At 42.0% G+C, this 22,085-nt stretch overlaps 1 protein-coding gene across 2 annotated transcripts in view; it reads right to left on the bottom strand.

Moving 5' to 3' along the window:
• Window positions 1-22,085, bottom strand: part of AHR (aryl hydrocarbon receptor) — a 101,361-nt gene that overhangs the window by 61,186 nt on the left and 18,090 nt on the right. For both annotated transcript variants that reach the window (XM_069958798.1, XM_069958797.1), the window contains exon 2: window positions 14,265-14,452. In XM_069958798.1, the coding sequence (XP_069814899.1) occupies window positions 14,265-14,452 (188 nt within the window). The remainder of the gene's footprint in view (window positions 1-14,264; window positions 14,453-22,085) is intronic.

The raw sequence follows: 22,085 nt of genomic DNA, 5'->3' as shown, positions 1-22,085 counted from the left end.
GGAAGCCATAATGAGTGTCCCTTCAAAGAAGAAGTCTAAGCACGACTTACAAGGGGCCGCTGTGAAATACAGGGTATCTTTCTCAATGCCTCTTTTCATTATTTTACATCAAAGCCTTGCAATATTAAGGTGATACTTTAATCCAAATTTCTGTTTTAGCTAGGATGCCTAGCCAATCGAGATTTTTGTCTGCTCATCCACTTTTTCTGGATGAACAAGAAAAAAAAAAAAAAAAAAACATGACACGATGCAAAAACCCAAGGTTAATCCATAATAAGGACACAGTAATGATTACGTTTAGCAAGGTCTTCATGACCAAATGGAGACTTCAAGTAAGGTTTTAAAAAAAAATAAAAATGGTGTCATTCCATTTTCACTGCAATCCATTTACACATTCACTACCTAAAGCATCTGATATGTGTATGACCTCAGCTGTGCCCTGTCATATACAGTATATATATTACTGCGGATGACCTACAGGCTAGTGCAATATATTTATTATATACATACACACAAATAAATATATATACTAACAAATGAAGTGAATAAAATTACGTCGCCATTAACTCGCCTAGGTCGGAGATATATTATTCAAAAAATGAGAAGTCAGTTCTTGAGGGTTGTATGTTAGGAGGTGGGAAATGGACAAGTGTAAGGGTACTATTACATGGAACGATAATCGGCCGGATCGGCCGATTATCACTCCATGTAATAAATACAACAATCAGCCGATGACAACGATCATTGGCTGATCGTTGATATAGGTTTGGACCTATTTTCGCCGGGCGGCGACCACGCACCGCTACATGTAATATCAGTGTGCGGCCGGCGACTGACGATATACATTACCTATCCACGTTCCAGGGCTGCTGCTGCGGGCTTCTTCTCCCTGCGTGCTGTGTGCTCTAGCTTCAGAGTGGCCTGTCAGGTGACAGGCCGCGGGCCGCGGCGGTCCCGGTCTGATAGGCTGAGCGGCCTGCCAGCTGACAGGCCACTCTGAAGTTAGAGCGCGCAGGACCCGTGGAGAAGAAGACGGCAGCAGCAGCCCTGGAACGTGGATAGGTATTGTATAAAGTTAAGCAAGGGCTGCAAGGACATCGGTAACGATGTGCCTGCAGCAACTTGTTTAAGATCGTTGCTCATTTACAGGTATTATCGGGCCCCCATCGGCCTGTGTAATACCACCCTAAGGATTAGGGAATCCGGACCACGCTGGGGTTCATCCGGCGTTTGATTATCGGTGGCCAAAGAAATTGGATGTAGCCCTAAGGGCCCTATCACACGGGAAAATCATCATGCAAAAAAACGTTAAAACGTTCGAATTTAAGAGATAATCGTTTATCAGTTGAAAAGAACCCTAAGGCTGTCTGGAGAACAAGGATACAACCACAGGCTGGATCCATGTTTTCCCGGACTGCTTAGGGTTCTTTTCAACTGTTGAAAACTATCAATGCCCATTATGCCTAAACAGCTAAAGCTTTGGCTGTCCATGCATGATGGAAGTTGCAGTTTTTCAACAAGTTGGGGGCCACAAGTTTGACAGCGGTGTTGTACACCACCGAACGCACCTACCAAAAGCCAATGACAATCCATCTGGACCATTGTGCAATGGAAGAAAGTGGCCAACTCTAAGGGCCCTATTCCACCGGACGATTATCGTTCAGATTATCGTTAAATCGTTCGAATCTGAACGATAATCGTTCGGTTGAAATGCAGTTAACGATTAACGACCGAACGAGAAATCGTTGATCGCTTTATAAGACCTGGACCTATTTTTATCGTTGCTCGTTCGCAAATCGTTCGCATTGAATAAGACATCGTTCGGTCGTTCGCAATAGATACGAACGCAATAGCGAATAAATAGCGAAGAGAAACGATCGCAATTACGATCATAAGTAACGATTATTGTTCCATGGAAATGACCGAACGTTTTCAGGTCTTTCGCAATAGCGGTCGTTTGAGATCGTTAATCGTTAACGATTATGCAAACGATAATCGTCCGGTGGAATAGGGCCCTAAGGGCAGAAGGCAAGGTGACAAAAGCAGAGTGATGCTCTAGGCAATGTCCTGCTGGGAAATCTATTCATATAGATGTTTATGTATCACCTACCTGAACATTGTTGCAGAACAAGAAAACCCATTCATGGCACAGTATGCCCAAATGGCAGAGCCTCAAAGCTAAAACATAACAACAAGCTCAAGGTGGCAACTTGGCCTCAATCCAATAGCGCCAATCTGTAGGACATGCTGAAATTATTTTTTCTCATTTCATATCCCACCACACATTTTCCAGGACCTGAACAATCTACTGCCAATGTCTTGGTGGCCAATACCACAGGACTCCTTTAAAGGTCTTATAGAGTCCATGACTTGATGCTGGTGAGGCAGAGCTATTCTCATGCCACTAGGGAGACCTACACATTATTAAACAGGTGGTTTTAATGTTACAGCTTCGTATATATCATTTTTGAATAAAGCATTTACATATGTGGTGCACCTCTATAAAGCGGATTAGTGGGCAGGAAACACGACTAGATGAAATATACAGTCGGGCTGCTTTTCATACGTGATATTTGCATGTATTTCTGTTAAAGGCATGACTAACCTATGGGTGAGTAGATTTACCATAATAACAGGTCCACAAATGAAGCTGATAAAAGATGACTAAGCCCACTAGCAGCGTCACACATCCAGCTAATGGCGGACAACTTAGCGGCAGGAGACCATTCTTTATGGGAAGGACAGAAGCTGTAAAACGCGGTGTAGTGGCAGATCTAGTATTGTAGTGGTCCTAGAGACAAATGAAACCCTGTGATGAGCACCAACATGCTACAACGTGCAGTTACAGTATGCGAAGGAGGAATGTTAAACAAAGAATTCTTTGTAATGACTTCTCCGCAGACAGAAGTGCAGGCCGCTCACTGCCAGCAAGAAACAACTCATTGCTGTTTGCCCAGATCTCTCAGATTTCTCTGATGCCTGTATGAGAATGTCTCTTCTTGAACACAGGGCTGATTGTAAAGCATTTAAAAGTATTGTGCACCGAGGTCAATAACTCCATATTCCTCATCTCTTCTTTTAACAGCAATCCCTAGACACAATCAGCGCTTCCGGTTCACTGCACAAAGTGCTCCTTCAGCGACGCATTCTGTGGGATTTCTGAACAAAGCCATGGCGTTTCATAAACCATCTCATCATGTGTCCAACCCGAAAATCACAACTGGAATTCTAAAGCCGATTCAGGGGAGTCAACTCTAAAGTCTGCTAGGAAAAAAAAAAAAAGTGTGAACTAATGGGTTTATAGAGGTCGTCTGAAATTAGAGAAAAAATACTGGCTTTAATGCTTTACATAGTATTTAGGACGTCTCTCATTAGAACAGTCCTCTGAATTACATGACAAAAAAATAATTCAGAATTCTTACATAAATTTTAACGCAAACTATCTGCAATGTGTTTATAATAGAGAGCTCTCTTCCCCCATTAAGAACTGCCTGAAAAGAAGTCTTCATATACTACTATGTCTCTTCAAAGAAAGCACTGAACATTGAAAAACGTTTTACTATTGGGCCATGTTCACACAATAAAATAAAAGCTAACACACAGTGGTAATTTTGAATGAAAGAAAAACGATGTGCAAATAGGTGGGGGGAAAAAACACCTGTATTTTGCAAAAGCAGGGGGTAAATAATGAGCATGTTCATGTAATCAATTACAGACGTTATTCTATACGATGTGTGCACTGCTGACGAATTTCTCATTGACTTCAATGGAACCCACAAAAAATACGGTCATACCTCAAAATTACAGTCATATTTTTGAACATAGCCTAAAGCAGTGATTTTCAACCAGTGTGCCATGGCACACTAGTGTGCCGCGGGGAAAGTTCCCCAAACTATGGTGCCCCTGTGAAACAGGAGAAAACAATGGGGGAGAGAAACCTGGGGATGGGGGAGAGAAACAGCGGAGAGAAACATGGGGATGGGGGAGAAACAGGGGAGAGAAGTTTGGTGGAGAGAAGCAGGGGGGAGAGAAGTATGGTGCAGAGAAGCACAGGAGAGAAGCACAGGGGAAGAGAAGCACAGGAGAGAAGCAGGGGGGAGAAGTATGGTGGAGAGAAGCACAGGAGAGAAGCACAGGGGGGAGAAGAAAACAGGCCCAGGTTTCACACTGAGTGAGTATAAATACATTTAGAATCTATATTATTAACTATATGTATAATATGTACTTTTAGTGTCATTTTGTGCCATTTTGGTTGGTGGTGTGCCCCGGGATTTTTTAAGTATAAAAAGTGTGCCGCGGCTCAAAAAAGGTTGAAAATCACTGGCCTAAAGGATTAGACAAGTAGGACAAGGGGAAGCCATGCTTGTGAAGGCTACATTGTGAATGGGGGGGGGGGGTGGAGGACAGGTAAGGGATATTGTAAAGTGAAGTATAAGAGGATGACCAAGGACACCCCAGAAAGGCAAGAACCATTTCCAACAATACAGAAAGTTAGAGGTAATGAAGCCTGGAGACATTGGTGGCTGCCCCCTAATGATTTGTTCTGGATATAGATGCAATATTTTGTGGCGACGAACAAAAATCGGTTAAATTATGATAAAAAAAAAAAAAAGTAAGAATGCACAGTAACAATGTTATTTTTTGTTATGCTTTCTAGTTTTTCAGGGGAGTTTTGATTAAGATCTTTAGTGAAATTGGGAGGTGGAAGATGGTAAAGAGTAAAGATTAGGTCATCACTTTATACAAGCACATATGGTACATGTGTGTTCTTGAAAGGTCATTTATGGGATTGTGTTGCCTGTTAATGCTTTTATGAGAAGGCAGGGTAGGTCCAAAATCGTTATGGCTTTGAAAATAAAAAAAAAAGCCTAGACCTCACAAAGATAAATGGCGGTCCACCCTCACTTTTAGAAATGAAGGGCATCAACTTTCAACATTTCTTCAACTCCTGTGCCAAAATACCTTAAAGGAAACATGTCACCCCCGAGCCGCCCGACCCGCTAGAGCCCTGGATACTTACCCCATCTCACCAAGTCACGCTCCTGGAGACGGTCCCGGGACAGAAATATCCTTGTTGGAAGCCCGGCGCGTGCGCTGCATAGAGGAGTCTGATGCCCAAAGAGAATAAATGGAGCAGTCAGTCATTCTCTATGGGCTTTGGACTCACCTCTGCAGAGTGCGCGCCGGGCTTCCGACAAGGATATTTCCGTCCCAGGACAGTCTCCAGGAGCGGGACTTGGCTAGAAGGGGTAAGTATCCGTTTGCAACAACGGCCAGGATTTATGCAAAACATACGCTGCATTTTTATGAATGGAATCCTGGCCGGAGCGGACGCACATAGTATATGCTCCGGCCGGGATTCCATCCAGCCGCACGAAAAACTGACATGTCAGTTTTCTGGGGCTGCTATTCATTGAATAGTGGCAGCACAGAACATGTGGGTGCGCCGGCTTCTGAATTCGGCAGAAATGAAGATCATCCAGCCTAAAAGCTGTACGTAAAATCTCATGAGGTTCCCCAAAGGAAAAGCAATGCTACATGTGTTGTACAGGATAACGTTAACTAGGTCAACAGCCTGACAAATCGCCTATTAAAAGCCCCTAAGTTTAGAGATCAATAAATGCTTCAGTGAGTTTATGCAGCAGACATCTCCATATCACCTGCTCAGGAGAGTCTATACGAGCTAGACCTAACCTTAGGACAGTTCAGTAATATTAGGATCTGCTGGCTTAGCACTGTTTACCAAGGACATATTTATTAGAGGCTTAAAGTCACTAAAGGTAAATGGGCATAGTTATTTCAAATAAATAAAAAAAAGACTGGTTGGTGTCTGGGCATTCAGACTCTTATTGATCTCAAAACAAAAATGGCACAGTAAGGGTCCATTTACACAGAAAGATTATCTGACAGACTATCTGCCAAAGATTTGAAGCCAAAGCCAGGAACAGACTATAAACAGTGATCAGGTCATAAAGGAAAGCCTAAGATTTACACTCCTGGCTTTGGCTTCAAATCTTTGGCAGATAGTCTGTCAGATAATCTGTGTAAATGAACTCTAAGTGTGTCCACTCCCGGCTTTGTCAGCGCATCAGGAAACAAGTTTTATAGAAGGTCTACGAGCCTGTATGCTTACTCGCACATATTCAGGAATGGGCATAAGCATCTACTTTAAAGAATGCAAAACAAACAATACTTAAAGGAGAATTCACATGAAATGTAAAAAAATCACTGAAATGAAAAAAAAAATACACTTACCCATTCGGGTGCCTCTGTAGCACTGCTCTTTTCTGTCCGTGGCAGCCACATCACGCCATTTTTGCATCTAGGTATGTCACTTACCCAGACCCTGAAACGTTACAGCTCCGCTGATGGATCGCCCTTTAAGCCACTCAGGGACTGTAGCGATGTCCCTCCGCAGTCACCGATTGGGGATAAATGATGATGCAGCAGCAGGAGCTGCTGCAGGCGGGGAGATATCAGTAAGGCAGTGCTACGGGGCATGGGGATGGGTAAGTATACTTTCTTTATTATACTCCAACACCCCCAGCCTGCCTCTGATTTTTTAAATCTTGTGGAACATGTCCTTTAATTTTTATTTTATTTTTTGCTACATTTGGTCATCACATAATCTCGCTGTGTTTCCTGCAAGGTTTTGAAGAATAAGCTAAATGCCAAAAAAAATAAAACTTGTGTCCAAACTTACTAAAAAAAACAAAAAAACAAAAAAAAAACCCACAACAGATGGAATCCGTTTTGGACCTTATTATAAGTAAAATAGGCTACAGGAGCTTTGGTACTTATATGTACACACATATATATGACCTTGGGCATAGCCATGGCAACCAGAATGAAAACATCCGATACTTACATTGGACTAACTCATTTTATGTTAGATCCTGTAAAGGCTGGAGATGTGATGACCTCCTGAGATTATTATGACTCATGCCGTAAATTGCTTCCACGGATTAAAGCAGCTCGATGACTTCACAAGCCCAACGCAGGCAAAACTACTGGACAATGTGAACAACATAATATGATCATGCCTATACTTCACTCTTCATTTCCTTAGAGGAGAAGCCTCGTCACTACCAGGTCAAAGGTATAGAAATCCCTACCAGGTCTTATTCACTGCCTTACATTTGGTACTGAGATGGCTGTGCAACACGGGTATAATCTATAGGTTTTAGTTTAAACAATGCACAGTATGATGTTCACATTATTGTTCTACGCTTTTTGAGTCTTGCAAAAATTTTTACTGAAATTAATAGACTCAATGCAGTCACTACCAGACTACGTCCGGTCCATTGAAAATCAATGGATCCTGCAAATGTAGACAATTTTCAGACGTGAACACAGTTTGATTCACCAAATAATAATAAAAAAAATTCTAAATATTGTCAAACAATGTCAAGTTATGACTGCAAATTTCTTCCGCTTCATACGGACCTAAAGAGCGGCGCTCAGAAATGAAGCTTTCATTGATAAATATTTGGACTGTACTTCAAAGTCTCCGAAACGCCACCAGTCTGTTTCATAGCTCTCAGCAGGAGAAAGAAAACCAGGTCATGTATCCTCTGGAGGCTCTGGCTAAGAGGCAGCTGCTACCAAATGAAAATGGAGAAAGTTGAAGGCTAGAAAATTGTTACTTGCAAGTCCTTCCCTGTGACTTGGCTTCTGATTCTGTACGGACATTACCAGACAAATAATATTCACTGTATGCACAGACGACACATAGGCTTAGCAAGTTTGCTGATTTGGAGCCGGGAAACAAAAGGCGAGTTGTGCGTTTTATACATGTAACTGCAGAGATGTCAACAGCTGCATATGAGCGGCGCCCATGGAACAGAGAGCAATTCTCCAGTGCTGACATCTATTGCAGTGATGTCAATGTCACTGAAACAACCAAGGCAAGCATGTAAATCTAGGGGACAGTCTGCAGCTGGTACCCGGAGTTGTTCCAACAATACGTCTATTGTTAGAAGGAACGGTCTAGGAGCATTTATAAACATTGAACTTATGGGTGACACATAATATATATATTTCATAGAAGCTGGACCAGGATGCTTTGTGGTGGTACACACTGGGATTTAGTGGCACTCTCTACAGGTAGTGTCTAACTGCTAAGAAGTTGTAGAACAATGCCTTTTATTAATAATGTTCCACCTAGGTCTTATAGGGGTTGTCAAGTCTGGAAAACCCCTATTCATACAAATAAAATGTCTTCTGCAAGACCAAGGTGTAGAGTGGCTATAAAGAGCATCTCTTTCTGGAGGACCTGTCCTGCACTACACAGACAACCTGCTGATGTAATGCTTCATTTCACCTCTGGAGGTGCTGCAGAAAGACAGATTACTAGCTTACTAGTAGAGATTACCCAAAATTGAGAACCCCTTTAAAAAATGTATTAAGGAATCCACTTGGCACTGCTGTCTTGCTGAAGCTTGACATATGTCAAAAGTATCAATCAATCAATCAATCAATCAAGGGCTGGGTGTTCAGACCCCCCACCGATCACTTGAATGAGCTGGGAGAAGCGCACAGTGGAGCACTTCTCTCCCCCACTTGCTGCTTTTTCTGTCTCCCTGCAAGAGATTGTACAACCAGTCTGCAAAGCCTACCTACAGAAGGTATGTCTACAGGAGGTGCGGCTATAACAGCTTAGATTTCCAGTACTGTGCTGTACTGCAATAAGGATTTTCAGTCTATATATCTGCATTACAAATCCGCAGCCGAGACGTGGTTGCACCGGCAATGGTACAATGCCAGATGACTCTTCCCCCTCTGCTATCACTTTTTACTTAGGTAAGGAGACACAGCCGGCATCATTCCCTTCTATGAAAGCATACAGAATATAGACGGTAGTGATCGCAATCCATTAAAGAACATCACCAACACCGCCGATGCAAATAATAGGTAGTTAAATAACGGCCTTCAACTTATTTCAACTCGGATTAATGTTTTTCTTTTAAAGATATCTATTGTTACTGGCAGAAAAGTCCGCTTCCTTCCAAGCCAGATGATATGATTGCACATTTATATTTTACTTTCCTCAGGAATTCACACACCCCCTGTTCGCATCCTGTTATTCACAGACTGCTTCATCTTAACTCCAGCTACGGTTTTAGCAATAAATAGAGGCAGTCATCCAAGCAGTGCGCTCCGACTGACAAATTAAACATTTTACTCAGTGGATCCCCATACACAGACCCTTACATAACATGGCAGCAATTATGGGGGAAAGGATTATACTTAGGGGTAATGTATAGCATTTATTTATAGGAGATTCCCATCAAACCCCGAAAAGTGCCAAAAGGTGCCTCCTGGCTCTTATAGGGCTATCGGCCGCCTCCTCTAAGGCCGCCTCCTCTAAGGGCTATCGGCCGCCTCCTCTAAGGGCTATCGGCCGCCTCCTATAAGGGCTTTTCTGTAGGGATCCCATACATAATAGCTCCATTTAAAACTCTGCATACTCCGTCCAGATTACAGGATGTTACAACATTTCTATAGCTCTAAGTACGAGTACAGTGTCCACCCAGTTCCATGTTACTGTGAGCCGCCTACAGAGGATATGCTGACTATGCAAATGTAACTTACTTCTAGTGTTCAAAGTGATGCAGCTAGCTTGGGGGGTGGGGTAAGGGGCCCACATCAAAGCAGAAAGTTAAAGGGGTAGTGCGGCGTTTAACATTTATTCACTAAACAACACACATTACAAAGTTATACAACTTTGTAATTATGTTATATAAGTGAATGGCCCCCTTTCCTGTGTCCCCCCCACCCCGGATTTGTGCTGCAGTATACGAACTGAATTGCTGTTGACCGGAATATGCTCAGCCAATCGCGGCTGAGCAGCTGATGACGCGGCAGAGGGGGGCCGGAATGAGGGACGGCTGGAGCTGGGTCGACAGCAATTCAGTAAGTATAATGCACCAACATTTCCGGGGTGGGGGGGGGGGGGGGGAACACTGGGAAGGGGGCCATTCACTTAAATAACACACATTACATAGTTGTATAACTTTGTAACGTGTGTTAAGTGAATAAATGTTTGAAGAACTAGCTAGTTGATGGGGAGTTCCCCCCACCCTCCAATCCTGAGAACAGAGGACAACTGTCCCCCAAAGGAATGGATTGGCAAATCCCACGCGTGGCCATCATTCTGTTCATCTATGGAAATTCTGAACATTGCCAGGTGCTGGGATTGTGCACACTGTCACTATGGAGTGTCCTAATTTTGATCAGTCAATTTTGATCCAGCACTCAGGAGAGGCGATGGGATGAGCGCTTCTCTGTAGAAGACAGACCCATAGACTTCTTCTGCAGCAAGATGGAAAGGGGAGTGAGGCGGGAAAAGAAATTGCTTACGGTGGCCATACCCCTTCAGTTATCTCCCCTGCGCGGCCTCCGTCCTCCCCATACACAGGAACATTTGTCACGGCCGAGCATTCCTGTGTTCCCTATGGGGAGATCTCTGGCTGCGGCTTATCTCTCCCAGAACAAAGAGGTCAGACAGGATTTTTCATGACGTCCAAGCCCTACCTTCACAGACATCTGTGGTCTTCAGGCTGACTGATATAAAAGGTGTATGGAGACCTTTAGCCAAGAGCTTCTCCAGGCTTGTTCTAAACAATCAGGGTTTAAACATCCAAACCATAACTTAAAGAAAAAATAAAAAAAATAAATGACATGTCCTAGAGACAAAGTGACAGCGCCCATTTATAGATCAAGCTATTTTTCTTTGTTATTTTAACCAACACATTCCAGTAGCCATAGCTTTTATTTTCCCTTTATCGTCGCTGCATGAGGGTCTGCTTGAAATGGCTTCCCTTTCTCTTTGCCTTGACAAGTCCCCTCCACTATCTTCATCTGAAGAAGTAGTCCACATGCTGCAAACAACTACTCCTTTTAAAATCTACAATGTATATTGTACAATGTGGTGTATTATTAAGAAGTGAAGTAAAGAGAATAGGGATACCATTTACCTTCTATCCTTCACAGCTTTAATACTAAGAGAAACATCCAGCACAAAGGACATTGTGAAAGTCCCGGAAGGTTCTTTAATAATCCACAGTAAAACAGCTCAGAACAGCAAAAGAGCACACTCCAGAGTACTCAACGTGTTTCAGTAATTATACCTTACTCATAGCACCAGCCATAGTTTTATTACTATTATCTGTATTTATATACAATCCTAATTTTCTCACAGGAGACACCAAAGCAAGGGAAGCATAAGGATACTTAACATAAGTACACTGCGTTAAATACATGTGACGTAGGGTAATGCCTTCCAGTTCCTTCAAGGATACTTCCTATTACATAAGGTATGTTGTCCTTCCTATTCGCATACCTAACATACATAAGCTATACGGAATGTAAAATTGCACTATAGAACGGGGTAGGGAACCTTGGCTCTATAGCTGTTTGCAAAACTACAACTCCCATCATGCATGGACAGCCAAAGCTTTAGCTTTGGATGTCCAGACATGATGGGAGTTGTACTTCTGCAACAGCTGGAGAGCCAAGGTTCCCTACCCCTGGTATAGAATATGACCTTAATAAAATTACCTTACAGTAGACATTTCAAAGGGAATCAGACGGTTTTACATAATGTAACTAACAACAGTAAGGGTTAAAGTGACCCTGTCACCTGGAAAAGGAGTACCAAAGTGCCAACACTCTTACATTGTTCTTAGGGAAAGGATACATGTATTACCTTTTATTTCGCTTTGTAAAGTACAAAAAAAAAAAAAATTTAAAACACAATTTGATGTTGCATCAAAGTGTCAAAGAGGAGTGGCTAAGGAAGTTTAAAGCCCTGATCTGTCTGGGCCACGCCACTTTGACACATCACTGCAGCATAAAAAAGCATTTGTTTAGCACATTGCAGTCACAGAAAGGTAATCTATGTATCCTGTCTCCAAGAACTATGTAACACCATCAGCACTTTGGTACTCAATCTTCAGATGACAGGTTCACTATAAAGCCCCTTCACTTCAAACGTCCATGATTTCCATACCCTGTTGCCAATTGCTTCCTCCTCCTCCTCCTCCTCCTTCTACATGACGGACAGTTCTGTGCTTTAGGGGATGGAAATGCAGAGTACTTGAGGCGATCTGTAAACACTTATTACAGATTTGCATTTATGAGAAATGCAAAACGAGCAGCTCACAAGCAGAAGGTTACACATCTGATGGTAAGCTTGTGAAGGGGCTATTAACCCCTACCTAGCACTATGATCAGGCCTCGTTCACACATCCGTAGGGCTCTCCGTAGCCACAAACGCACAGTTATGGACAGATGTGCATTTATAAGTGTCGTACTAGAGCTGGCCTTTGTTGTTTTTTTTAGCACAGATCATGGCCCCGTAATTCCAATGGGTGTGTGAATGGGGTCATACAAATAAATGGGTAAACAAAAATTACAGACGTGTGAACCTGGCCTACAAAAAAAAAAAAAAAAAAAAAAAAAAAAAAAATCACATGCAGTCTCAGGATATGTCCTTATGCAGTTTCCTCAGCTGTTTTTTTTTTTTTACAGCACAGAAAGTAGGCCAGAATAATGTGTGGGAACATAGCCTTTGGCGACATTAAAACTTCCTGCAGTGCTACGAAGTTTAACTATTGAGCTACAACTGCAGCGACAAGCAATGCACGAGTAAGATGCAATACTGCGGACGACAGCAGATACTTTAACAATAACGTAAAGTAAACAAAGAAACACAACAAAGCTGCTGATGTAGAAGCACAGTCTAGGGGTAGGCTGTAGCAGATGCCGCACAGCTGAAATACAAATCATAGTAAAGTGATAAAAAACCATTCGCACATGATTCTGTTCAGTTTTCCAATTTCCTGTTAGGTCCCGCAAAATTTTTCTAGTAAGGCTTGGTTCACACTGCGTTTTAGCAATCTGTTTAACGTATACGTTTAATGCAAAAAAAAAAACAAAAAAAAAACAGATGCAAAAGTGTGTCACCTGTTTGGATCAGTTCTTCATTGACTTCCATTATTAAAAAAAAGGATTGAAACTGATGCGTTTTTTTTTTAACATACAGAAAAGTAGTGTCAACACTACTTCTCTGTACGCTTAAAAAAAGGCATCCGTTTCTTTTTAATAATGGAAGTCAACTGAAAATGGATCCAAACAGATGACACACAATTGCATGCGTTTTTTCCATTAAAAAATGTGCATGTAATACATTCAAGTGAAACCCATTACATTGTTAAACCATTAAAGGAGCACTTCTTTCTAGTCTGAAGAGTAGGAGGTTTTCTATGGGGAATTGCTACTTCTCTCAACAGTTCCTGTCATGTACGGAAGTGGCGGCATCGAGAATTGTGTCGTACTGGAAAGAAAACTCCACTTCCCGCAGGACAGACAGCAGCTGATGAGTACCGGAAGACAAGATTTTTAGATAAAAGTTACAAAATCTGTATAAAACTTTCTGACACCAGTTGATTTAAAAACTACTTTTTTTCTCCAGAGAATCCCTTTAAAGAAGCTGAACCTGATCTTTAAGGCAGGTTTAGTCTGATAAGAAACTTCCAGATAAGACAATTGTGAAATATCCAAAATTCCCTATTAGAAAGGATTCATACACCCATAGATGCAAACATAACACCATAAACCAATGTTTGTTTTCATTTTTAAATTAATCGTCAAGTAACAATTTGTTCAGTAAACCCACAAGACGGCAACCAGTCAGGTATAAAGATTCCATCAGCAAATAACAGGTTTAATAATGAAAGCTGCCGTCAGAGGCCTCCAACCTGTTAGTCTACGGCATGGGTCAGCAAACTGTGGCCCATAAAACCACATTTCCCATCAGGCCCGGACAGCTAAAGCTTTGGATTTGGCCGTCCAGGCATGATGGGAAATGTAGGATTGCAACAGCTGGAGGGCCGCAGCTTGAAGACCCAAGCTCTATGTCATGGGCGTCAAGCTTGCAACTCTCCAGCTGTTGCAAAACTACAATTCCCATAATGCCCGGACAGCCAAAGCATGATGGGAATTATAGTTTTACAACAGCTGAAGGGCCCCAAGTTTGGCATCTGTGCTCTCCAACGTCACAACTACAACTCCCAGCATGCCATCATTCCTCTTTTCTTAAACTCAAGCTATATAGCTAAAGCACATGCACAGGAAACAGTGAATCAATCTAAATTGTAACATAATGATCACAAAGTCCACAACAAGGGCCGTGAAGACTTTCAATATTCTGATCAGTAAGGAAATTCCCCGTAAAATGAAACAGCATATTCATATCTTACCTTCAAAAAAACCCTTGGCCCTGAGATAGCTGACACTGAGCCGGAGCACAGAAAGCTTGTCAAGCTTAGATATGATTTCCTGTGGGAAGGGCAGAAGGCTGGCCAGTCTGTCTAGTTCTGTATTCAGACGGTCTCTGTGCCTCTTCGATGGGTTGGACTTAACCCCTTCAGGTGGCGTTTGCTTCGCTCTGTATAAGAAAAAAAATATATATAAATAAAAACTGTAAAGGTACAATGCTATAAGTCATAGTAGGTTTCTAATTCACATAGATCAAGTTACTAAGAAATCAAGAAAGACCCGTCTACTCCTCTTACAGAAACGCTTCATTATTGCCAATGTCCAAACCCAAGGTGAGATACAAGCACTGGATAGCTGGGCTTCCTTAGGACCCCATTAGACATGCTGATCTCATTTACAGTCTTTACATAGCTTGGCCGTTGGATGGAAAGGATGGCAGAAACGATCAGTAATACGGCAAACAACTGTCAGCCACATGACCACTATTACATGGGGAGAGGTGCCTCAAATGCTCAATGATTTTTTTGACAGGCCAAAACGGCCCCAATCAGTTGACCAATGAGCATCTGCAACATAATAAAGCAGCGATACTTACCTGTCCCTGTGCCCTCACAGCAAAGAGTCACCGCTCACAGTCCCTCGCTGGCCTCCTGTAGCTACCAATGCTAGGACGTCACGACCCGGACTCATAAATGCCTGCTCGGCCAATCAGTGACTGAGGCAGGACAGCTCTGCAGTCACTGACTGGCTCAGTGGGTAGTGATGAAACAGGAAACCAGAGACCTAAAGCCTGTGACACTGTGCTGCGGGGGAACCAGAATGGGTAGTTTTCCTTTAATCTAAATATGCTTGTCATTGGAAGGGGTTATCCAGGATTCGAAAAAATATGGCCACTTTCTTTCGGAAACAGCACCACTTGTCTCCAGTTTGGGGACTGTTTTGGATAACCCCTTTAAATTACCAGTATTTAGAAAGGTTCAGGCACATTTTCATATTATTACGCAATATCCTAAACTGAACTTAAGAACAAGAGGACACAGTGACAGGTTAGTTGGGGGAAAGATCAAAAGTAACATAAGAAAATATAACTTTACTGAAAGAGTAGTAGATGCTTGAAACAAACTTCCAGCAGATGTGGTTGGTAAATCTACAATAATTTAAACATTTAATAATTTAAACCTGCCTGGGATAAAACATACAGTATGTATCCTAAAGGGCAGACTAGATGGACCAGGTGGTCTTTTTCTGCCGACAATGAGCAGTATTGTTATACGTCTATGCACTATGAAGCCACATAGAGATTTGCAGGGGGAAAGTGGTGGAGAGCCTATAGGGGCAGTATTATAGACACTATAAAACACCATCAAAAAGCCACCATATTTTTACTATTTAAAGTGAACTAGGACAGAACTCCTTCCAGTACTGAGGCCTATGGTATATGCTGCAATCCTCCTCTCACACGCTTGTGAGCAATGACACAGCAATATGGTGTTTGAACAAAGATTAGTTATTCATGTCCTCATTTATGTTTGTAAAATAACGTCCTCCAAGGGACTTCCACGAAAATGGGGGAATTTCCAGCTACACAAAGACGACAGCAGCTCTCCAGATCTGCAGTTAGGGAATTTATTTAGTCAAGACAAAAAAAAAAAAAAACTGTGAAAAAATACACTATATAAAATATGTTTTAATAAATTTTTAACAAGCAAAGCGACAGCTCCAGAAATACCCTCGCCTGGCAACCAATCCCACCAGATAGAGAAGAACTTTACTCTATTTCATGTGGGCGAAGGGAAGTAGCAACCACAGAGCCGTGAAATGTGCTGCACATTACCCAACAACAGATACACTGCAAGGCCTCGGAAAGCCTTAGAAACATATACCCCAAAACTAGAAGACCGCAAGCCCGAGATTTTAGCTCTACTTTACCACATTGTGATGGACATTTTCAGCAAAGTTAAATGGGCGCTGTCATGTTATACTTTTCATATGTCATATCAGAAGTTTGGATCGGTCAGGGTCTGAGAGTTCACACCGCGACTTACCAGGAGCCGGAAGGAGTCCACACTTAGGTACGTTCTCTTCCGACTCTGTATCACATGACAGGATAGACTCATAATGTCATAATGACACATATTAGTCCTGGTCTTACAGACAGAGCAGGGAGAGATGTGTGCAGGTGCCTGTATTCCTTCCAGGTTGTTCTCGTGATTCCTTGGGGTCTGAACACTAAGGGTTCTTTTAGACATGAAGATTTGTCAGCCGTGTGCGTTCACATGAGCGCCGACCAGCAAGATCAGCGCTGGTTTGCATTGCTTTCACAGGGCCCAAAATATAAAGGGGCCAGGCTGCACGAATGATCTATGTATCGTTTGTGCAGCTTGGGAATCTGACAGCAATGATATACATATACCTGTGCTGCCAGTTTCCAGATCACTAGAGTCTATACTTGCCGTCCAGGCTGCTTATGATCCAGTATCTGGCGCCAGCTGTATCTTCAGGCTCCGCCTCCTTCGACTCAATCATTCCAGAGGAGGCAGCGGCCTGAAATTACAGCAGTGTCCGGAGGTCCAGAGAACCAGATAGTGGATCACAAGCTGCATGGCTGGTAAATATACACTGCTTATGATCTGGAAACTGACAGCATGGATATATACATATCCGTGCTGTCAGTTTCTCTTTATCGGGTGCACAAACCCCTGCTTACAGGAACATGTGCGGTCGGTAAAGCCGATCGCCATCATTTTTACGTGGGCCGATTATCAACCACAGGAGCGTCTCTAGCGACAATCCGGCTAATAATCGACCCATGTAAGAGGCCCTTAAGACCGTTAACCATGAAAACTTTATCACCCATCTAGGACATGTCAAAAGCCTTTTTAAAAACATAAGGTATTCTTTAAAACTAGGAACTTTGGGGTGAGAGAAGGATTATGCATGTTGGATGTCAATGCATAACTTTGTTTTTTTCCGGACATAACCCACCACTGGATCTGCTGGCAGCAGCTTACCTCCCCAAGGTGAATGTTCATATGTATAGACGGATTGGGAGAGATAGGTGTAAACTGAACTAACCTTCGTCTGACAGCTACAGATGGTATATGGGCACTTTTACATACCAGCTGTCCACATGGTTTCCCAGTCTTCTGATAGTGAGGATTTTATCATTATTGTAGTTATGATTAGTCTCCTCATACTACTTAAGCTTCTCAGTAATATGGCATATACATTATCTAGACGCTCATGAGAAATACTTATGTGATTCCATTAAAAAAAAAAAAAAGGCACAGTATGGGGGCCCATAGTAGGCAATGGACGCTGTACAGATTTGTACAACCTGGTTCTCCAACCTGAGGCCCACTTTGCACTATATAGAGGTTTGCCATAGCAGATATCATAGCTCAGATAGTAACCTGCAATTCTGGAAGTTCAGCTTTGCAGAACCTGGCTCAGATACATAACCGAGAGTCATAGATCTACTCACAGGCAGTAAAGGATTAGTTTACATGGGTAGAGGTATAATTTTAGAACTAGGTGTCAATGATTGAGGTTTTGACAAGTCAAGCTGTCAACAAAAGATGGTAAAAAATAAAAGAGTGTCAGTTTCTGTATTGCTAATGTATGGTTAATAGCTTTATATCAAATCATGTCATGCTGTAATTCCTTTCAGGAGTGGCGCTATAACCTCCCTTCTCTCCATCGTATACCACTATATTCCTGACAACAATAAAGCCTGAAACAGCTACAGACCTAAGCAGTCAGCCTCGCCCTGACCTCATATCAGCTTTCTACAATATTCCGATTTGTTATGGTCAGCATGAAAGCTGCCCCCTCATAACCGCCTGTACCATTAGATAGCAGCTTTTAATCCAAGATCTGTCCTGGGGTCCGTTCGGCAGGTGATGCAGTTATTGTTCTAAAAAAATACTTTTAAACTTGCAGCCCTGTGTCAAATTGGCATGGCCTAGAGTGTCTGTGCCCAGGCTTGCACCGCCTCTCTGTCCCTCCTCCCCACCCTCTTCATCATTAGGAATACCCCTGGCCAGGATTTTTTTTATTCATCACTTGTCTGAAAACTGCACAGGTGCCTTAACGATCCAGCCCATGTGCCGTGTTCTTACAGGTGATGAATAGGAGAATACCTGCCTGGGGCATTCCTAATGCTGAGGAGGGTGAGGAGGAGGGTGAGGAGGAGGGATGGAGGGCTGGTGCAAGTCTAATGCACAGACACTCTAGGCCATGGCCGTTTGGCACAGGGCTACAGGTTTAAAAGTATTTTTTTAGGACAATAACTGTCCAAATATAATATTAATTAAAAGCAGCTATCCAAAGGTACAAGTGGTTTGTGGGGGCAGATTGTGGGTACTCGCTTTAAGCTGTTCATAAGGCAATGCTACAGCTATGCCCCTATGTAAAAGGAGTGATGTCATTACTGGCAAAAGGGCCACAGACAACAGTGCATCAGTGTGAAGGTACAACTTACAATTACAGCTGAAAGACTACATGTTTTATTATTTTATTTTTATTTTTTTAATTTCATGCTCGTACTGCTCTGGTACTCCAAACAGCATCAGGTATGAATGCCAGTAATATATCGGAACTAGTACAGATCCAAGCAGTATTTTACTGCAGAAAAGTGGGGTATACTCCAGGCACAGAGCTTCATAAAAGAGTGAAACAGATGTCTATATACCTGCAAGATTTTGTTTCACAGCGTCCAGACAATCTATACATTTGCAAGTCCAGGAACCCCTTTGTCAAGTTACAAGAAACTCTTGTAACTTGACAAAAGGGGTTCTTAGACCACAAAATGCATACTTTGTCTCGAGTAGAGACTATAAAATAAAATCTTGCTGATCAGGACATCTGGATCCCTTGGGTGTGTTTTACAACACTCTCCGCACCTGATGTATAGTGTACTTTACTGCAGTGGACTACTTCTTTAAAGCCATACCAATGCTCTGGTTTAATTCTTCTGTATAAAAGTAAACTTTAAAGGGGTTATCCAGCATTTAAAAAGTTTTTATATATTGCCGGACTCTTGGTAAACATAATATACCTCTTATACTTACCTCTCTACGCTCTCCCGGTGTCCCAATGTGGCTTCTCCGGTGCCCTGCTGAATGCAGCTCCGTTACTTCCGAGATTAACTTGTCTCGGGAGTGATAGTGACAGTCAATGGCCATGGTACTATCCCACCAGAGAGGCCACCTAAGAACACCGTGGGAGCGACGAGAGGTAAGTATAACATTTTTACACGCTGATAACCTCTTTAAAAGATCATATTTGATAGATATCAGACTATTAGGTCCAGAAGAGGAGAATCTAAGAGACCCTAAAATACTATTTACTCTTAAAAACTACAAACCAATCCAATTGAGTTCTTTTTTGTAAGGTTCACCCAGAAGGCAAAAAACCCCATAAGGCAAGAGACAATTTTTCTTATCTTTGAAATAAAAATAAAAAATTCCAATTCCAAGTTGTGATTCCAAGTACACTTTAAAAAATGTATTTAGGATCCTGTTTACCATGATCACTTCCTCTAACGGTCTCCCAGCTCTTACAGTAAAGAGATCTCCCTTCCTCCAGCTTGTTCTACTGTACTGTAATACTAGTTCAATCAGAGCTGTCCATCTTAGCACATACGATAATTATAAGGTTATAAACATGCGTCTCATGGTAATAAAACACTTATGAAAAAAGTTTTTTTTAAATGAATAGTACACATATAGAAACAAGCATGCCTACAAGCATCTATATGTAAATAATTTCTACTGTAGACTTTGGACTTCAGAAAGTATACATGCTATATAATTGGAGGAAACTTAGCAACTGTTACACCATGGCAGAGAGCGGTCCCTTGACAAGAGAATGCACAGTCCCTAAAGACAAGCCATATAGCAACATGAAAACCACAAGTGTACAGCAGTATAAATTACCGCACGAGCCATACTGGTATCAGAAGGCAACACAGTACACAATACCATAATACATGGCACTAAAGAGAATATAACCAGACCTATCACAGATAAAAAAATGTGTCACCAAGTGTAGAATGAATTGCACTTATCGATAATAAAATTCCTAATTTTCTTGCTCTTATAACATGTACTGTATAATAAAGAGATTGGAGCTAAGCTGATGGGTAATTCTATGCAACAAAAACACTATATAATAAGTTCACGCATTTAGGACCTGATGAGGATTTCAGCGCAGATTTGCTGTGGATTTTTTAATCCGTGAAAGAGGCCTTATTAAGCGTATAGAAACCAAGCCAGACCGTCTGCTGCAAAATGCACACCAATGGATGCCACTGACTTTAATGGGGTCTGTCTGGTTTTATTAAAGTGCCACTGTTGTGACGTGACATAAAGCACGTTGGCAGTTTACAGTCATTTCATTTTTATCATGGAAAACACGGCACTTCCTGTGTTCTGACTAAACACAGGAAGTCCAGTTTTCCCCAGGTCATCTGTGCTCACAAAGAGGGCAGTCATGTGACTGATGGACACATTGAGCCGTGACTATCAGTACTGGTCAGATTTTATGTGTTTAGTTTTTTTTTTTTGTTTTTTTTAAAAGAACACAGGACTAAAAATCTGCCTTCAGGAGACTGGACCTGGATTTCTGGTAAGTATAGCTTTGTTTTACAAATTACTGTTGATTTACATTTTGAAAGTTATAACGACAGTGACACTTTATTTTGGTACTGAGTTCCGACCAATTAAATATATATATATATATATATATATATATATATATATATATAAAAATAAAATAAAAATCCCATTCAATAGAGTTTTACTTTCTTGCTGTCTACAGCGCCTAACACTTTTGTTGGATTTTTATTTTATTAATTATTGTCCCAAAAATAAAAATAAAATATTATATATATATAGATATATAGATATATATACATATACACTCACCGGCCACTTTATTAGGTACACCATGCTAGTAACGGGTTGGACCCCCTTTTGCCTCTCAGAAGTGCCTCAATTCTTGGTGGCATAGATACAAGGTGTTGGAAGCATTCCTCAGAGATTTTGGTCCATATTGACATGATGGCATCACACAGTTTGCCGCAGATTTGTCGGCTGCACATCCATGATGCGAATCTCCCGTTCCACCACATCCCAAAGATGCTCTATTGGATTGAGATCTGGTGACTGTGGAGGCCATTTGAGTACAGTGAACTCATGGTCATGTTCAAGAAACCAGTCTGAGATGATTCTAGCTTTATGACATGGCGCATTATCCTGCTGAAAGTAGCCATCAGATGTTGGGTACATTGTGGTCATAAAGGGATGGACATGGTCAGCAACAATACTCAGGTAGGCTGTGGCATTGCAATGATGCTCAATTGGTACCAAGGGGCCCAAAGAGTGCCAAGAAAATATTCCCCACACCATGACACCACCACCACCAGCCTGAACCGTTGATACAAGGCAGGATGGATCCATGCTTTCATGTTGTTGACGCCAAATTCTGACCCTACCATCCGAATGTCGCAGCAGAAATCGAGACTCATCAGACCAGGCAACGTTTTTCCAATCTTCTACTGTCCAATTTCGATGAGCTTGTGCAAATTGTAGCCTCAGTTTCCTGTTCTTAGCTGAAAGGAGTGGCACCCGGTGTGGTCTTCTGCTGCTGTAGCCCATCTGCCACAAAGTTCGACGTACTGTGCGTTCAGAGATGCTCTTCTGCCTACCTTGGTTGTAACGGTTGGCTATTTGAGTCACTGTTGCCTTTCTATCAGCTCGAACCAGTCTGCCCATTCTCCTCTGACCTCTGGCATCAAC

Source organism: Dendropsophus ebraccatus, chromosome 2, assembly GCF_027789765.1.
Source record: "Dendropsophus ebraccatus isolate aDenEbr1 chromosome 2, aDenEbr1.pat, whole genome shotgun sequence".
Lineage (NCBI taxonomy): Eukaryota > Metazoa > Chordata > Amphibia > Anura > Hylidae > Dendropsophus > Dendropsophus ebraccatus.
This window is presented reverse-complemented; position numbering and strand designations above follow the sequence as displayed.